The 21,179-nt window shown below is 31.2% G+C and overlaps 1 protein-coding gene across 2 annotated transcripts in view; it reads right to left on the bottom strand.

Annotated features, from left to right (window-relative positions):
• LOC148624155 (RAC-alpha serine/threonine-protein kinase-like) overlaps positions 1–21,179 on the bottom strand; it is a 34,882-nt gene that overhangs the window by 11,753 nt on the left and 1,950 nt on the right. For both annotated transcript variants that reach the window (XM_088566692.1, XM_088566691.1), the window contains exons 2-10: positions 16,506–16,590; positions 14,048–14,170; positions 11,966–12,180; positions 11,076–11,207; positions 9,097–9,162; positions 7,377–7,568; positions 5,697–5,825; positions 2,984–3,198; positions 2,583–2,670 (exon numbers count right to left, since the gene is read on the bottom strand). In XM_088566692.1, the coding sequence (XP_088422818.1) occupies positions 2,583–2,670; positions 2,984–3,198; positions 5,697–5,825; positions 7,377–7,568; positions 9,097–9,162; positions 11,076–11,207; positions 11,966–12,180; positions 14,048–14,170; positions 16,506–16,569 (1,224 nt within the window). In that variant the 5' untranslated portion in view covers positions 16,570–16,590. The remainder of the gene's footprint in view (positions 1–2,582; positions 2,671–2,983; positions 3,199–5,696; positions 5,826–7,376; positions 7,569–9,096; positions 9,163–11,075; positions 11,208–11,965; positions 12,181–14,047; positions 14,171–16,505; positions 16,591–21,179) is intronic.

The following is a 21,179-nucleotide window of genomic DNA, read 5'->3' as shown; positions in this document are numbered from 1 at the left end:
TATATTGCTACTACATGGACCAAATATGATCATTATAATAAATATTTTTAATAAAGTCTACAAATCCTTATAGGAATATTTAAAACTTGATATCCCCTCTTATAAATGGTCCATAAGTTTTAGGAAATAAATATCAAATTATAATGAGAATATATGTCTTTTAAACAAAATAAATGTATATTATTGTATTAAAAAGCATGCATAACTTTGGAATGGTAAATGGTCCCATAAAAGTGTAGTAATGTATTTTCCTTATGTGATATAACCAAAAAAAAATATTGGAATAAAGTGTCATTCAATCTTTTTTTTTCCTGTAGTAAGTTCTTAAGATGTTAATCCCCTTATCTAATCGGGAGTTTTTTTTAAAGCTGTATCATGTTCTTTCAAAGTATGATGTACCAGGAGGCTACATAGAGGAACATTTGATATTTACCAACAAAGATGTATTTTCGCAAAGATGTATTTTTGTGTTTTTAATAAAATAATTGCTTGAATATATAAAGATAGCGCCCAAGTATGCCTTTCGTGACTTTTTATTTTTGTGATAATTCTATGTCTGAAAGTCGCGAGAAAATAAATCGCTCGCAAAAAATTTGTTGATTTACAGTACATCATTGTGGCATATTTTGTTTTTTGCTTTTTTTTGGAAAGAATCAACTTTTATAAATCTAAACTGATAGATCATTAAAATGTACACTCCTAATTAATGTAAATTTCTATATATACAAATAATTTAATTTGATTTGTAATAAGCTTTCTGATTGGTTGGTTTTCTTCGAGCAAACCAAATTATTTTGTATAACCTGGCTCGGTTCCCATCCTGTGATTAAAAAAAAATAATGTTTTGATAACAAATCAATTATTAATAAAAGGACTGTCACCCATTAGAAATCAAATTTTAAGGAATGTTTCTAATTTTATATTCAATAACCTGGCATGGGCCAGTTTAAGTAAGGAATTTCCACATTGGTTGTCTTATTCCATTCACCATGTTTTTTTTTAAATGGTCCTATTTTTCAATTGACAAATATTAATTGATTGCGTTGAACAAAGTAAAGTTCTATAGAAAGAGATTTCAGTTTGAGTCATGCTACAGGATTACCATCCTGTTTGATAAGTATGCTATTACATGTATCTCAATGAAACTTTTGGACACCAAATTTTTTTTGTAAAAGGTATGGCTGATATCATTAAAAGTTTAACAATATCATGAATACAAAACATGAATGGACAGGCAAGTGGTTATCATTATATAATTTAGTAAAAGAACAGTAGTCAGTCTTATGCAAACACGAAGAACACAGAGTGACAGTATGACAACAAAAGAGTTTACTGTCTCCCCTGCCCCTAAAAAAAAAATTATCCGATAAGAATAAATTTAAGTGAGATTGAAAAAAAAAACACAATGATTAATGTCTGGCTCAATAACAGAGAGTAACTGTTAACATTTTAAGAGTTCAGAGAATGCCAAATAAACACAATTATGTATTTGTATTAATGTCACTTTGACATCCATCCCTTATTTGCATATATTTTCTTCTTCTTTCAAGCCTTTGATAAATGACAAAAAGCAACTTACATTCATCATTCTTAAAATACAAAATAATTTCAAGCAAAGTGATGAAGGTAGCAATAAAGCAGTCTATATATATATATACATGTAGAGTGAGAAGATTATAAATTTATCATCATAATTCTCAACACTTTGGTAATAGGCCTTGTAAGATAGAGAAAATGGGGGTTGATGAGGAATTTTCTACAGCCACTGTGACCTCTGATTTATGCCAACAATCTACTTACACAGCAAGCTAAATACATTATACATAATTAACACAAATCAACATAAAGTTATCTACAAGTTCAATCAACATTTTGATTTTTGACTTCAAAACATGACAATAAAAATCCAAAATGCACTGACAGTGAAAGAACTTTCACATGATTTTCATTATCAAAGCACAGGATGAGGAAAACAATGGATGATTCAGATCCATACATTCACATTTATAAATCTGCATACATTTGTTTAAAATGAAGTGCATCTGGTTGGGAATGTGGAATGGATACATTACATTTTGCTATTCAATGTTTATACAAAGCTTCATGCATTAAGTTACAATAAAACAATAAACCACACCAATACCAGTATATATACACTTCACATCACACTGTCTGCTGAATTTCACGGTGGGTAGGGGTAAACATGTCAGTTCAGATATAACAGAACATTGAATAGATAAAACAGACAAAACAGATAAGTCCTACTGTCACAAATCGTTTAGTTTCTATCTGTTTGGTTAAGAACAAAATCAGACAAAAATCATCTCCATACTAATGCAGACAACTTCAAAACATTATAGACTTTCATACAGGTGAGGGCATCTGCACTTCAGTCATTATATATTGGTTTGTGGTTTTGTTTATTCGACTTATCGTAAATTCACTGAAAAGTAGTGATAACATTTTTCTACATAATCATGAATTCCTTAACAACTGCATTCCCTGACCAACAGTCATTTCAATTTTTATTACTTTTAACAAATTGAAGTTAAAATATATTTGTAATAAACAAAAAAACTTACTTTCTTTTCCACAAGATCTTGCCAGTTAACTGTTCTGAAGAATGGGTGTGCTATGATTTCCTTCACATCCTGTTCACTTCCACCAAGTCTAGAAATTAAGAAGACAAACATCTTGCCAACTGACATCATACACAATGTACTTAAACAGACCACTTCAATACACAAAAATATTTCATCAATAAGCTTTAATTCAAAAGATAACTTTTTAAAAATTGAATCATTATTTTTCAAATAAACATTGTCCTATAGTAGTAAATAAAAATAATTACAAGCTTACAAAAAAAGTTTAGTACAAGTTGACAGCACATCAATTAAAAATCATATTCTATTGAGACTTAACACAACTAATATACCATTACACCTATCATTTGCTGAGAATCTTCAACTTCTAGTCAACAAACCTTTCATGAGGGTTTTTCTTTAAAAAGCCTTCAAGAAGACTTTTGGCATCTTCTGACAATGTTCTTGGGAACCTCACTGATTGTAATAATATAAGTTCAAATAACACATCATGATCACGATTGTAAAATGGTAAACGTCCACACATCATTTCATACATAACAACACCAGTACCCCACCAATCCACAGCACGGCCATAATCATTATCCTCTAAAACCTAAAATAAAAACAAAGGGTTTAACAGCTTCAATTTCCAATTAATACTAGTACATAGTAAGCTAGCCTAAGAAAGTCAACTTATTTTCACATTTTTTTAGGTTAATACTAATAATTTCCAAATAAGTTGGTTTACAGAACAAAAAAACACCAGCGAGATTGAATGGCTCCTTATATATTTAAAAAACAATGAATATGCTAAACAAATTTTAATGAACAACAATTAGGATGATCAGAAAAGATGACCATGTCACGATTGAAAACGCAGCAACAACAAAGGTTAAAATGAAAGAATCTTAACAAACACAATTACAATACCAAAGGTACCCACAATGTACTCTTAAGAAAAGTCATGTCCCTATACCAGAAAAGAACACTAATTAACAGGTTTATTTCAAAGCAAATAATCAATCTGACTAAGGAAATATTTACTTTTTCAATACCTGCTGTGAGGTTACTCCTACAACCACTCAGCAGTTGGTTCCTACTGAACACATTTCTTTCCAAAAATGATCAAATAGTATGCAAGAAGTAATATGCTACACTGGTATCCAAATTGAATTCATCAGGTGAATATACAGATAACAAAATAACCTATTGGCAAATTTCTGTGAAAATTTCATTCAAGATTTTAGTTAAACAAGAGGCTCCAAGGAGCCTGAATCCCTCACCTGGGTAAAGTTTGTCTTTCAAGGGCAATAAATTTAACAAGGAGTTGTCCAACAATTTGGATTCAAGAAGACTTTGGTAGGACTATCATAAGGATCATTTCAGTGATAAAAAGTTTCTTTCTTTTATAGTTTTAAAGATATTGGCTGAAAACTGTATTTAAAAAAAAAAAAAAAAAACCAACTCATTTTTCATCTTTCAAGGGCAATAACTCTTACAGGAGTCACCTGACAACTTGGAAGGCCTTATAATAAGGGTCATTTCAGCTATAGAAATAATTTTGCTAAACCTCACAGTTTTGGAGATACTTGTGAAAAACCATTGTCTGACCCCTATGTTCTATTTTTAGTAACAGCAGCCATGTTTTTTAAGGATCAAAAATCCTCACATCAGTTCTATGCACTATACTCCAAGGAACATCGAAAATGTGCTATAACTCCAACATGGCTTAATATATCAAAATGAAAATTTGACCACAGATAGATCTCATCATACTGAACACTTTAACACCTGTCAGAATTTGGCTTAATCTAACAGTTTTGGAGATATATGCAAAAAACTACTGTCTGACCCCTACGTTCTATTTTTAGTAACGGCTGCCATGTTTTTCGACAGATAAAAAATCCCACATCAGTTCTATGCAGGATACCCCAAGGAACATTCAGAACACAATACCATAATAAAAAACCAAAATATACTAGTTTTCTTTTTATTCATTTAGAGTGTATGTACCTCTGTAACCTCTCACATAAAATGAAACTACAAAATGTATACAAACCTGTGGTTAACTTATTTGTCGGTTGAATCTTTCCTATTATATAATCAAAGTGCTGACAGCACTAGCGGTTTTTTATTCTTGTGAAAATTGTAGCATGAACATAATTTCAAAGATTATATGATGTTAAATGACATCGTGATCATACATTGCATTTTAAATACTATTAAGAACTGTCCTTTTTTAATAAGTATACACTGAAAGTCAATCTAAACTAGTTGATCCAACTTCACACACATTTTGTTACATATTTTGTTCCATTTCACCTTTTTCCCCAATTTTAAACCTATCAAAAAGTTAATGTGCCAGAAGCTATATTAACACAGTATTTATCCTGCATAACAATTATACTTAAATAAAACCAATATCAGCTTAAGAAAATTATTTCCTTAACACAAGATTTTAAAAAACTAGACACTTTTATCAATTTGAATTTTCCCGCCAATTTTACTAGGTTTAAATCACTGCTCTTCACTTCCTGTTTATAAACAGTAAAATATTAATGATAGGATAGATAATTTGACTTATAAGTGTGTTAAAATGAAAATATTCAACACATTTTATCCTTCCAGACACATTACTGCCAGAAATAAATTCCCTAGATGCAAAATTTAATACTAAATATCATTCATGGCCAAAAAGGAGTCCTTCAAATCTTCAGTTGATATGAAGACTAGATCATAATTTTATTTGCATAAATAATAGAATATTATTGAGCTTATAAATTGCAAGAAATATACATACTTGTTATAAAAGAGGCATAATTGAATGATATAAAAGGAAATTACATTTGGACTATATTTTTGTTTAGTGTTCAGAAACAGTAGGGAAGTTCCAGTGATAGACCGGTGACATAAGGTATTTTTTTTATCCTGAAGGATCAAAAACCCCAAAAATGACCCCTTATAATACTGCCATTATGGCCCCTTTATTCTGAAAATGACCAACTGGTTTGCTGTAAAGGGGGCCAGTGGCCCCCTTTTGCAATTTTCTGGAATGAACACTGAGGACTAATGGATGGAAGGGCTAACAATAACAGTTCATGATAAACATACCTCAGGAGCTAAATATTCTGGAGTGCCACAAAATGTCTTTGTACTGGCCCCATAATACATTTCTTCTTTACACAGTCCAAAATCAGCTATTTTGATATGTCCATCTTTATCTAATAGTAAATTCTCTAACTGGAAGGAAGTAAAAAAGAATAATTCAAAACACTTACATAGATAGTTTAGTCTATAGTTTATAGCTGAATAACTTACATCTTATAACTGCATATTACTGAATTGTGAATCTTAGGTTTGCACTTGTTCATGAAAATGCTTGTTTCTGGCCCCTTTTTGTCCAACATCAAAAAAATTCTTGTTTCTGCCCCCTTTTTGGCTCCTCATTCCTAATAGTTTGGAAGTTAAAATCAGTACAAGCATTCCCTTTGGTAGTATTACACCTTTGTGGTTCAGTTTCAAAGAGATCAATTCAGTTAAAGTTTAGTTACTGTTCAGACATGAAAAAGCTGGTTTCTGGCCCCTAATTCCTAAACAGTTCAAGTCACAGAGATGAAACTCTGAAAGTGTTTCCCAGAAGTCATAGGAACTGCAGTAAAAAAGTTTAATTATTACAAAATTAATATTGAGTTATATCAATAAAAACTCAAACAGGGTAAAGTTAGTTTTATATACTTGATTTTTTGTTTGCCCCTTTTTCCCATGTTGTTGGCCCTATATCCCTGTATGGTTGAAATCAGTCAGTCAGAACCGTACAGGGATGTTTATATATAGATCCTGTCACTGATAATTTGTTAATACTGTCTTCAACTAAATGTTGATAATAATGTAGGCTCAAAGAAGCCTCTTGTTTATTCAAACTGATCAATTGCAGAAAACTACTTCTAATTTTTATTTGATTTTCACACTTCCTGATTGTAATGAAAAAATATTTCTTGTCTCTAGAGAGATTCAAGTTCTCAGGCACTGATTGGTCAAAGTAGAAAGGGGCGATTGGTTGTTGTGTGATTGTATCGCATTGCCTTTAAAATCTCATGAGTCCAAAGTAATGTTGTGACGTTTCTAATCTTGCTCTCCCATAACAACTGTTGACTTCACAGACAGACAATATCTTAAATTTCCGCTATGACAAAGATTCTGAATGACACTTAAGTTTTTTTTTGGAAAAATTAAACAAAACAAATCTACAACTTAAGCTTGTTTGTGAAATTTCTCATATCTCAAGAAATAAATTCTCATAGCTTTGATTTAATAAAGGCAAGACTTGATACTAAACTATGAAAATTTATTTCTCTTGATGTGAGAAATTTCCATAATCAACTTTAGATTCTATATTTCCATTTTTATGTAAGCCAGATCTTGACAAAAGCCTTTAAGACAAACCAGTTTAAACTTGAGAAGATGTACATGTTTAGCCTTTTTCATGTAGTTAACAGGGCATTAATGGAACATTAGGTGATAGCCACCACATATTGGTGAAAATAAAATTTAAGTTTAATTTTCAGCAAGATGTTGAAATGGCCTAACTAAAAAAATTACATTTAGGATTTTACTGAAAATTAAACTTCATCTGTATTGTATGGTACTAAATAATTGTGCAAAGGAGGGAAGGGTGTCAATTAATACTTCATCACTTCATGCAGCAAGTTTCTTCAGTGGTGTTCAAGCTTTAATCTTGCATTTAGTTATGTATTTTCTTTTTTAATATAAAGAAGAGGTTGTAATTCATACCTTCAGATCTCTATATACAATATTATTTTCATGTAAATATCCTAATGCTGAAATTATTTCTGCACCATAAAACTTTGTCCTTTCTTCAGAAAATACTCTTTCTCTTGATAAATGAAAGAAAAGTTCCCCACCGTTTACATACTCCATCACAAAACATAATCTGTCTGGAGTCTGGAATGAGTACTTCAGTTGCTGAAATTTACAATGAAATTTATGATGTTAACACATCTATATATATGAAAATTATGATCAAAGATTAACTTGAGAATATAAAAAAAAACAGAATGACACACACACAAAAATAAATAATTAGAATGCCCTAATCTAGGTGATATAGCATAACCAACTAGAAATACTGTGAGCAAACTCATGAAGAGAATACCCCCTGCCCGGCTTCAAATGTACTCAAATGTAAAATCCTTGTTGGATTATTTCCCTTTGGAGTCATCCAACTACTATTGTATTCCTTCATGCACATCTACATATAATACCCAACCTCACTATAAAATTTCATTCATATCCCTTGTGCAGTTCAGGAGGAGTTGCACTTACAAGATATGTGGACAGACAAATGCACAGAGGGACAAACATACAGACAGACTGGGTGATTCCTATATACCCACATACTTTGTTTGCAGGGGGTAAATAATATAAATCATTTATACAGGCCTTTTCTAATATCATTCCCTCGAAGTTCTTTTATCAATCAAAAGTTTCTATCTGTAATCATCATTTCAAGATATATTAAGGCAATAGAATGCTTCACATGGTGCAGCTAGGACCACACAGGATGAACCCTGAACAGTTGGGGCAAGTATGAACACACCAATCAAACTTGATACAGCTTTGAATTTTGATTACTATTGGATATTTGACACCAAGAATTACACCAAACTCAAAGTGGTCCCTTTTTTGTCCCCAACTTTTACGAAGGCATCTTCATTCAAATTTAACCAATCATTAAGATTTTAGTGGACCTTCTAACATATTTAAGGATTATTTTATCCTTGAAAATTTCATTCTATCTGCATGTATGATGGCTTTTAGGATATTTGCAAACAAAACCAGCAAAACCATCATTTATTGGTCTTTCAAGAGCAATAACTCTAGACTGAAGTTGATGAACAACCACAATCATATGGATACTTTCGTAGGCCTTAACACTGGATAATTTAACAATGAAAGTTTTTTTTCTATCTGTTATGGTTCTCAAGATATAAGCCTTTTTTATTTGCAACATCACCATATTTTGTCCTTTCAAAGGTGATAACTAATGAGATGACTCAAAACTGAAACCCACTTAAGACTTTAGTAGAGGTTTTTAAGCTAAAGAAGAAAGTTTGTATATATTTTTCAGAATCCCTTAAAGATTAAGGATTTTAAGCAGAAATTAACAACATTAAAACCCTGTATTCAATAAACAGTAATAAAGGCTATGTTTTACACTCAGAATAATCAACACAATTTGTAAATAGTTACCCCATGGAAACTGGTGATTAATTAAATATCAATCCATTTTATAGTTTCAAAGAAGATTTCTACAGAAAGTCAATTACAATGACAGAAAACAACAGATGTAAAATAGCAAAATGTACAAACATTCAGAGTTCATTATAAATTGAAATTTCTTCATGCTATATTTAAAATGCATAGTTTTTCGAATTGATACTTTTAAAATTCATTAAAAGGCCAATATTACCAGCAGAACATGTTTACTTACTGTAAGAAAGGGATGTTTAGTTGTCTGTAATACTCTGTTTTCTGTAAGTGTATGTGCAACTTCATCCTGTAAATGAACATTTATTTGTGGTAAAACTTCTCAAAAGGAACTCAATTAATGTGACCAAGTCATATTTATTTTTTTAATTTAAATTGAGATTAAATATTAGACACATAATTGGTTTCTGACACATGATGAATGTGGCTATAGTACTAACAAAATTAAAATTCTAAATTTACATATTTTGGTTTGGGATAGACAAGTAGAAACTAGAATATTGAATGAAGTCAGAAAGGACCCAGCCCATAACAAAATGTTAACAAAAGCTATTTTCCCATTTGAACCAAAATTAATAAAAGAACAGCGTTTCCATGTCCCCACGTAAAAAAATACATTTCAACCAACAAATTGCCTTCTTTATCAGTGTCAATGTAATGTTACAATAACACTAAACAAGGCTATATATTAATATTTAATAACATTTACTTAAAGTTTTTGTTTCCTTCTTTACCTTCTTTTTGAGATTTTGTACTAAAAAAAAATTAAGAAATGTTTTATAAATGTTTTCATTTCTTACCAAAATTCAATTTGTACATCTTTGAATGTCAAAAAGTTAATTTTATAAACAGTATAATTTTTGACATCTTGCAAAAAAATAAAAACATTAAAAAAAATCTGTTACAAAATGTAAAATTTTAAAAAAGCATTTATCCAAACTATCCTGTAACTCAATACGCACATCTTCATATGATATAATTCATCACAAAATTTTGAGATTCTGCATTCACTTATTATACCTCATTTTTTCTCTCATAAAAATGAACTGATAAAAAAGTTTTCAGTGAACCAAAATATTATGGCCATTTTTATTCATTGTCCTATTGAGAAAAAAAAAATCATGCACATATTCATTGAACATTTACTGTGAAAAATGCAATTCAGTGAACAAAATTACTTATCCAACTTAGACCATAACTTAAACTGCACACCTTCACAGGACAGCAATGACCATAACAAAACATCTTGACTAAAGTGTAAGCTACAGGACAGCAATGACCATAACAAAACCTCTTGACTAAAGTGTAAGCTACAGGACAGCAATGACCATAACAAAACCTCTTGACTAAAGTGTAAGCTACAGGACAGCAATGACCATAACAAAACATCTTGACTAAAGTGTAAGCTACAGGACAGCATCCTAACAAAACATCTTGACTAAAGTGTAAGCTACAGGACAGCAATGACCCTAACAAAACCTCTTGACTAAAGTGTAAGCTACAGGACAGCAATGACCATAACAAAACCTCTTGACTAAAGTGTAAGCTACAGGACAGCAATAACCCTAACAAAACCTCTTGACTAAAGTGTAAGCTACAGGACAGCAATAACCCTAACAAAACCTCTTGACTAAAGTGTAAGCTACAGGACAGCAATGACCATAACAAAACATCTTGACTAAAGTGTAAGCTACAGGACAGCATCCTAACAAAACCTCTTGACTAAAGTGTAAGCTACAGGACAGCAATGACCATAACAAAACATCTTGACTAAAGTGTAAGCTACAGGACAGCAATGACCATAACAAAACCTCTTGACTAAAGTGTAAGCTACAGGACAGCAATGACCATAACAAAACCTCTTGACTAAAGTGTAAGCTACAGGACAGCAATGACCATAACAAAATATCTTGACTAAAGTGTAAGCTACAGGACAGCAATGACCCTAACAAAATATCTGGACTAAAGTGTACGCTACAGGACAGCACCCTAACAAAACCTCTTGACTAAACCATTTGAACAAACATAACAAAAAGTAAAGTCATTTATAAATAAAAGTTACCCCTTGTGTCAATTCTACTAAGTTTGCTGCCCCTTGGTTAAGTATTAGCAAACATTTATGCCACAATGTGTTTCCCCATTTCGTCACAATGGCAACTTTGAGTGAGTCAAAGAACCACCTGTGACAAAGGGCAAACTTACCTTCTGAATTATGACTTGTTTCTTCAATATTTTGATAGCTAATAAATGACCTGTTACTTTCTCTTTGCACAGGATCACTTTACCAAATGTGCCTTTACCAAGAACTTTCAAGAATTCAAAGTCATCTAAAGACTACAAAAAGAGATAACATTATTAAATGTAAACAAGTTACTCAATAAGCAAAGGAATGATAATTCTTAAATATTTAATACAATGTTTTTTACGATTAAAATGGATACATGCAGTTTTGCCAACTTTAAATCCCTATCATATCTGAAAAAGGGTTGTGGTTGAAACCATCTAAGTCTATGTGACACTAGTGTGCCAAAAATAATTAATGGTTGTTTCAAATGCTAAAAAACAGTCCTGCCTGACGGATAAGAGATATGAACCCTAATGTTCCTTTATTAATAAATGACAAAGTTCATGTTTTGCTATGTGAAACCCCCAAACTGATTGGATCAAAATGTAAAATAGGAGGTGCACAATGGTAATACTTGTAAGGATTCTGTGATAGTTTCATTAAATTTTACATATCATTTTACAAATGCAAATTTTTGTGGTTTTAGCTAAAGTGTATACATTTTCCAACAGTTTCCTTTCAATAGGTGAGAGTTTTTAAGTGATTGTGCAAAACTAAGAAAACATCCATTCTTATGAATAAACTTCCATAACTCAATAACAAAAAATCATAATTTTTTGATTGAAGAGAGCTTCCCAATACGGATATAAACACTTTCTTAAAGTTTCAATTTAATCAGTGCAAACCTTTCTGAGACATTGTGCAGGACGGATGGACCAAGGGTAAAACAATAGGTCCCCTCTTCTAAATTTTAGAAGCCAGGGCATATAAAATTGACAATAAATAAACCATAAGCATATAAAATTACCACTTTTTTCTTGGATTTATCAAATACAGGTGGTCCTTCTGCCCCTTCATCAGAGTTTTTCAACTCATCTGACACTAACTGGATTGCATTCATCCATTCTTCTCTCTCTTCTGGACTTTCGACACAAAACATTCTCTCTACCACAGTGGTCCATTGCAACCCTCGAATAATAAAAGTGTTGGCCTTGGGGCGTTCCTGTCTCATTAACTGACAATCTGTACATAAAAATATTTTTATCCTGCTTTTAGTATACCTTTTATACCATTACAAAACAAAATGTTTCAGGAGAATCTCCACCCTCATATAGAGGTACTTTTTCTATCCAAGTCTCATGTAAATTTTTCTACATTCTAGTATTGTGTGTCTTCACATAGTCATATTTCAGAACACATTGTAAAATTTAATGACTAATTCTATTTATATTATTTAAATTAGTAACATACTTATTTTTTAACTTGTTTCTAAATTAATTCATGAATAGGGAAAGCTTCCTACTTTTTTCTATTTCTATATGTGTCCTTTCTCTGAAACTGGCACAAGTTCAAAACTTTCAAGATATTTTAGTAAAATCTAAAGGACTTTTTTGCCCTTTTTGACACTAGAGTAATGTAATACTACTTAGTAACTGTTAATGAGACCATTTTTTTGTGTTACATAAAAATATATTTTCGAAAGCTTTTAGTAGTAGCATATCTTTAATTGACAAAGCATATACAATGAAAATGTACACAACAGTTAAAAAAGGGAGCAAAATAAACAAAATTAGATAACAGGTCTATAATTTTTCTTTCATGAAGTGTCATCCCCCTCTTCTAATCAACAAGCCATTCTCAGACTTAGTTCTGAGGTAGTGCATTAACAATGAAATTTTCCATAGGTAAATCAAATATATGCCAGTATCCTACTTAGGCCTGGCTATAAGGTATAGCCTTATGTCTGACAATGAAAGAACAATAGGTCAACCGTCTGTACCAATATCATAATCTGGTTGTTGTCCGGAAACCAAATTGTCTACTAACACCGTATGATGATGTTGATATAATTTATATGACTTATAGAATCTATCAAGTTATAAAAGTAATAGTTGTAACTTTGTGATGGGACAAACTGCACACAGCCATATTTTTTACAAAACTTGTCTCGAGAACCAAGGAAGTAATATAGGAGGTGGAATTGAAAACAACTTCCTTTAATCAAGTATAAAATAGATTGAAACTTAATTACCCATATTTTTGTACTATTAATTTGTTTGCAAGAAGAGGGGTTGGTTTTAATAAAATTACAATAGGTCAAATATACCCTGCACAGACTAAGCAATGGCCCTGGCCATAATATTACAATAGGTCACATTTAAACTTTCTATCAGACATAAACTATATGATATGTTTTTTTTAGCAGGTGTAAAATTTGGTGACATTGAGACTAAAAGGCTTAAAAATTTGGATGTTTCTAGTTTTGGTGGATGCTTGAGTGCTTAAACCCATCTTAAATATTTTGCAGAATTTATTTTTGCATACAATCTAATGTAAATTGTATTGAATTTGTTCTCAGTACCATAATATTATGGTGTTAGAGTAATAAAGATATATATTTATATGATTTTGATAAATTGAGTTATAATTTCACTGAAATGCCATGAAAGTGAACATTTCAAGGACAGATAACTGTGAAAAAACTAATTTTTCTGACATTCATTTAAAAAATTTCTGAGCAAATCCAGTGATGCAGAAATCAAATAGTGGTCTTCTCAAAATTTTTGAATTTGGGATTTTTGACATGCATGTTTCAGATTTTTCTTATTATGCCTAATTCTTACAAAACTTATACTAAAAGTATAAATTTTCTCGTCAATTGTCCAGTTTACTACCTATTGATATTCATAAGGTAATGGTCAAGACCAACTCTGTTCACTACTTTACTGATTTCAAATGTAAAATATTGTTTTACATGTACATGTATTTCTTTCAGTCTGACTACACATTTGTTTATGTCATACAATCCAACTGGACTAAGTGATAAACTATGCTCTTATACCATTGTAATAAATATATATTTTGGGTCATAAAACCATCTAAACCTTACCTCTGACAGTAAAATCATTCAATGGATCATTAAATCCCTGTTCAGGTTTAGCTCTGAAACCGAGGAATGAACCATCTTTTCTAAGAATAAAATATCTTTTTCTCCAATTCTTTATGTGTTCCCCTGTAACAGAAATAGAGAAAATGAAACAGTACTTATTGCTTCACAATATACTTTACATGATTATAGATACCATAATAAAACCTACATTCTTCATTTCTAAATAACATATGATATGATAGTCGAATAAGGGAAATCATCCCATTTTTGTCAGAAAAAAGGATAAAATCCTACAATTTTTTTACAAATCAAAATTGAACTCACATCAAAAACAAGAAATAATTCAGAGATGTTTCCATTTTTGAGTTGTGCAAAGTGTGGATGATCAATGGACAGACAGACAATGATATACCATAATATACATATCTATTTTAAGAAAGAAGTTTGTATCAAAAAGCATACATACACCTTATCACGCTGAATAAGAAATGAAAATATACAAGCAGAAGATGATAAAATGTAACCAAAATTTATTTTTGACTAAATGAGACTGATCAAGTGACTGCAGTTTATTGATGTTATCAGCCCTTAAATGGGAATCTAGTTATTATCTGGAAATCTGTATATAAAGGTTATAATTACCGAAGTTATAATTACAAATCGAAGGGACATATCAAATAATACATTTACTGGCAAAGTCATGAACAAACCGGAAAATTGTAACTACATGTATCTTCATGACTTGGAATGACACCTAGTGGTGTAATTTCATAAAGATCCACTCACTTACAGTAGTCATAGTCCAGACATCATGAAAATGCTTGTTTCTGGTCCCTTTTTGGCCAATAATTCCTAAATGGTTTGAGCAACAAACCCCATAATCAATTCTAGCCTTTATTGTATTATGGCACTTTGTGGTACAATTTCAAAAAGATCCATTCACTTATAATCAAGTCATTGTCTGGAAATCATTAAAATGCTTGTTCTTGGCCCCTTTTTTGTCCTAAATTCCTGAATGGTTCAAGTGACAACCCCTAAAATCAACCCAGCTTTTTGTGGTATGGCACCTTGTTGTACAATTTCATAAAGATCCATACACTTATACCCAAGTTATTGTCTGGAAACCAAATTGTTCATGGATACTAAACAATGCTGCAGTCACAACCACTGCTACCATTATACATGCATGATACCATTATACAAGTGCAATTTTTTTGTGGTTGTATGCAAATCATAACTGTGATGTATCACTCACTGCATGAGTTTAAACTTTAGAAAAAATTAACAGAAGAATCAAAGTTCTACAAAATGTACACATAAAATCTTTTTCAAAAAAAAAATGTATGAATTTTTACTGGAAATTTTGGTATTGAAGAAAGCAAAAGCAAAAACAGTTCAATTGTTAAGTGAAATACTGTAAAACAGACAACAATTCTATCATCCACTTCATCTTTAGGTGTTAATAGAGATACTGACAAATACATGTACCAGGTGATAATTGTTAACAATTCAAGTCTATAGCCTCACAAATAAAGACATCTACATGAAAACAAGCAAAGATGAAATTTCACTACTTTATAATGAAAAAAGGCTGTGTTATGATACACATGTGAGAAAACACACAGCACAACTATAGACCACATAGTCCTAGAGATATAAAATCTAAAAACCATACTTGAACTTCAAAGAAAAATACTCAGTGTACATGTAACTGATAACATCAACCATAGATAACATTTGAATCAAAATATTTAGAGTATCCAAACATTTACTTTACCTCTAAATTAGAAATGTCATCAAATCTGACCTTTCAAAAGTGCTAAATTCAATCTTGTTTTGCTCAGAATGTCCTGTAGTTTCAGAAGAGAAGAAATATAAAAATAATGACAACAATGCTAACTGTTGACAGCCTCCTCCCCCTTGACTTTTTGCCAAGGTGAGCTAAATACAGTAAAACCAACTAAATTAAAATCTATCCAACAGAACACACAAACCTGCCTCAATTAATTCCATATGTACTTCGTATATTATTTTCTTAAAGTCCCTACAATGTACATTAGCATTGTACATTTGAGTCTATTATAACTTATACTTAAATACATTCTAAACCTGAGAAAACCAAACAAAAGGTTTAGTTTGGATTAGAAAGGTTTCATTGTACAAGTACAGTGCTACAAACATATATGTACATTGTATATATGTCTTATACATAACCTCTTAATGTAACTCTACTCTTGCATACATGCACATATAATAGATCAAAATAGCTTGTACCAACTAGGAAAGTTTGAAAATACAAATTTACAGAGTATATCATCATATATTGTTCCCTTAGTGGATTAGTATGGTACTCATAATTTATGGTAACTGTTTAGGGTTTATGCTTAACATGCAAATGATGAATAACTTTTCAGCCTTTAATCAATATCAACCATTTAAACTTCATTAAACAACATACCTCGTTTCATCAAATAGCCTTCCTTTACCACAGGAACATGGTATGCAGACGAGTTCAAAGACATCGTCCCCTATCAGCTATGATTCTAGAAGAGAAAAACACCATTATGATGACCTTGCACTTTCATAATAATCAATACTTCAGGAATCTAAAAACATCAAGTGGTAAATTCAATACAGTTGTTGACAACTTATTTTAACATGTGCGATAGCATGAACATGTAAACACATGTATTTGGTAGCATCTGCATATTAAGGATCAGCTGTTGTGTTTATCTACCATGTGTAAGTGCTTGTACACTGATAGGTCCTTAAAATAGAGGTTCCCAGGAGCCTGAACCACTAGCCTGGTTCATTTTCACCTAACTCTAACAAGGAGTTGTCCTACAAATTCAACCCATAGAGACTTGTGTAGGATTCATTATAAGAATAAAGGTAACTACTGTGATACGCTTGCATGGCATTTCTTTTTTTTTTAAATTATTTTTGGAAATCAAAGTTTTTAATCTTTTTTACAACCAAGCACATCAACTGAAGAAAATAACTCTTGCCTTAAACTAGAATCATTAAAAAATCTTCTCAAAAGAAATGGAAAGTGTTTGTCATTAATTTCAGAGAGTTACTTAATTTTATTTATCAATAATGTCAGTACATTATCTAAGGTCTTACACTTACAGATATGTTCAAGACATTAAAACTTTAATAACTCTATATTATAAAATATTAACATGTCTTGAACATTTCCTTTACAAAAAATTCAAAGCTACTTAATGGAGTCTCAAATCAAAAATAAATTGTGGGTATCATTTCTGTCTGGCAAAAAGACTTCAATTTTTAGTATTTTGGTATAGTCAATTTAGAGTAAAAATAATACCCTAACATGTACTGACATTTTAAAACAAAAAAGTAAATTCTGATCAACTGGCTATGACAAAATGGTATATTCAGCATTAAACTGTTCGGTAGAGGAAAGTATGGAAACCATCCTGACTATGACATATCCCTTAATTTTGTCCATGATTTAGCGTTGATGGTTCACTTGTCTCTGAAAACATGCCAGTAGATGTTATTACTGTAAACATGTTAATTTTCGAAGTGGACTAAAATAGAACAGGGAAATTGATTTTTAACACTGTATTTCTCTAATCATTATTTCAAAATCCCTATAACTGAGAAACCTGCAAATATGATCACTTGACAGAATCTGCCGAAATTAATACATTGACAGCATAGTACACTTGGTGTAATCAGTATGTCAACACATCAGCATTGCAGTTTTTCCCATGAACTAATCAATCAGATAAAATGCTTTGTAGGGTGCAGCTAGATACACCCCCAAAGTTGAACCTTAAACAAGCAGAGCAAATATGGATACAAAATTCAAGCTTAACACAGCTTAGAATTCTGATTATTGATTACGATATAATGTTTGACATAGGATAAGATTTTGACCAGATGGAAGTGGTCAAATAACTTAAATACCTACAATACAACTTACAAATAAAAGATAACAGGGAAAGATACATTTACATTTCAATAATTTCCAAAAAATTTTTTCTACAGGACATCAATAAAAACTGAAAGCCTCAACCTATTGAAATGACCAATTATACATAAAAATGAAAAAGGAGCTGAGATTAAGATTCTGTAAATATGGAAACTTACAGAATCTGAAAGAGACCTAACATCAATGTACATAAAAAAATTCACCAAAGTTTTATTCTCATAACTGCAAAGGTTTCTGAGTGAGTTATAGTCTGAAAACAGAGTATCACTCAAATGTTGTATGAAAAAGTCTCATAGGCTTAAGTCAAAAAACAAAAACAAAAAAAATTTATTAAAATCCAAAGGGTGCTCACATTAATAGGGAGAAACAATTCACTGTAGTGTCATAAAAAAAAAAATTTGGACCATTTTTGAGTTGTTGTGTGAAGTGAACTATAATACATCCTGTGTAGAAAGATGGGTGTATAAAAAGGGTGACCCAGGAGGAAGGGAGTAAAACACTTGGGAATTTCAAGCTGGTAGCCCAGATAACATTTCTATTGAATACTTGCTATACATGTATGTTCAACTAAATTTTACCCAAAAGTTAGGTATTTGTAGCCCATCTCAAAATCTAGTAAACCATGGGCGACTGGGTTCCGCCAATTTTTATCATTGAGACCTTTAGGCCAAGAAAAAAATTCTACCCAAACTGAAAGGATCCTTTCTTTTTTATCAACAAATGTTCTTGACATCCATGTAATGATTTGATCATAAAGGTTACTGTTGACTATGTCAGAGACTACATTTTGTAAAGGGACAAACTTGATTTTACAAGAACAATATATACACAGCAGCTATTGGCAAAATGGAAGTACAATAGAACCTGTATAAATGGGCACCTCTGTGCTATAGAAGACAACTTTTCAGTGAGCAGTGGGCAACTGTTTTAGGTAAAAAATTTTCTTTAAGGTAGAAAATGTACAGGGAAAAGGAACGGCTCAAGTGATATAAATTTTAAAAGATTGTAAGTACGATATTGTTGACACATTTCAGTTAACAGTATGATTCAGAATGTGGTGAAAGAGTGATGTAACTTTAAATTGGTAATTAAATGGTAATTTTTAAATCATGATGTTTTACGTATGTATTTTTTACTTTCTCTGTATAATCTTTAAAGGGTATCTTTCCTTAGTATTACATATAGAACAATTTCACAGAGATCCAAATACTTTTAATAAAGTTAATATTGCCCAGAAACTTGAAATGTGTTGGTTTTTGGCCCCTACTGGTCCCTAATATGTATTTTCAGATACATAAAACAAGCCTGATTTTGCTGGTGTGCAGGGATTGACACGTATTTTTAGCAGTAGTCCAGAGGACTCAAGACTACCGTTTTCATTTTTTATGTTTTATTTTGGTAGTCCTTAAGCAAATCTACTAGACTCCAAAAAATAGGACACTATAAACAATGCAGACACACTTGGTTTTGATTTGAGGAAATTTATCTTAAAACCCAAAATAATGTTACAGAAGTGAATAACTTAATTTCAGGATATGCGGTAAAAATAATTATTTTGTAAAAATATTTTAATATTTAAAATTTGTTTGAAAGATGATAAATTATTAGCACATTATCCCCCCAAATTAAATCACTGAAAAAAAAATATTGAAACTAAGTTATACCATGTTGCTCTAAAGTTTGTACAGATATGGATAATAAGCAAATAAATTAATCATGATTCCTCAAACAGGCACACAAAAATCAATATTTCTTTTTTTTTTTGCGACACAAGAAGTGTCAACAGTGAACCCACATTTTTCTGATCCACACTGTAAAGCTTTACATTGTATGAATCCTTTGACCATGTTAAATATATTTACGATTCAAAATTTTTTCAGAAGTCCGGTGGACAACCACTTGCTGAACTTTTACTTGCGCCTTACAAATTTTGGTCACCTAGGGCGATTGGACTACCATACTTGTCCATGTCTGGTGTGGAACCTTGTGATATAAATACATGTATGTTGCACATTTGCATACAAAATATTACAGATCTATAGACATATTTTTATTCCTGGGGTACCAACTTTTTGTTGTTTTCATGGGTAACATGGAACCACAAAAATTAGGAATCGAATAAACATTAATCTCCTTTATGAATTATAATCCAGACTGACATAGATAAAAGATGCTAAAATTTGGTATAGTTCAAGTGACACAGAGTGCCATATAGAGCATTCAACATCCTGTCACTCTACAATTGCTTAATCAAATAGCATCCTAATTGGTTAATAGTCCTAAATAGCCTTGCAGTTAATGTCAGTGTTAACAATAAATAAATTTTTTGAGAATGATGTTCAGTATTCTTGGCATTTTCCATCTTTCTTTCGATAGCAGTTGTCATTTTAGGGGGCATTTGGTAAACACAGGTTTGTCATTTTCAGTAAGGATGAAATGATTCATCCTGATATTAGTGTACTTTTGGTCACGATACATACATTTGACTACAAACAACTAGTGGTTAGGGCCATAAGGGACAGTATTTGACCTCTTTGTTTTCTGTCCATTATACCTTCAGCGTGTTACAAATGGCCTTGAATCGAAACTGTCCAATGATTTGAAATTCCTTCCCTCATTTCATAACAAACAGTCTTTACAGCTGTAACAGCTTGATTAATGACAATATTGCCAAATACTGTCCTTATGGCCCTAACCAATAGTTGTTCATTGTATTTGGATAGTATTTTAGCTGTGTAAATTGTTTAAAGCTGCATTAGCTGCCAAATTTGTTCAATTTTGATTCTACTGAAATTTGCTGTTTCAATGAAATAAGTTAGTAGTAATGCAATTGAAGCAGTAAATGTCAATAATACCTACAGAATATTGTGAAAACAACATGTTTTTAATCTGAGAAGATCGATAGCTATGATCTAATTATTTTTCGCCATTACCTCCGAAGATTGCTGACAAGACATAACCTGGATTAAAAGTATTTTAACCTTTGAAAAAAATAACAATAAGGGATACACAGGTAAGTGTTTCAATTCATCTATTTCTTGTTTAGTTTTCAAATAAATGATGTCCATATTTGAGCTACATTATATCACAATAGGTAAATTTCAAAAGGATCCTTGCACTATATTCAAACTTTTTTCATTTACAGCTTGAGTCTATCGGTCTTCCTTA

Source organism: Perna viridis, chromosome 2, assembly GCF_037379345.1.
Source record: "Perna viridis isolate PV_CMFRI_1.1 ecotype Kerala chromosome 2, ASM3737934v1, whole genome shotgun sequence".
Lineage (NCBI taxonomy): Eukaryota > Metazoa > Mollusca > Bivalvia > Mytilida > Mytilidae > Perna > Perna viridis.
Note: the sequence above shows the minus strand (reverse complement) of the source record. Positions and strands in the feature narration are given on the sequence as shown.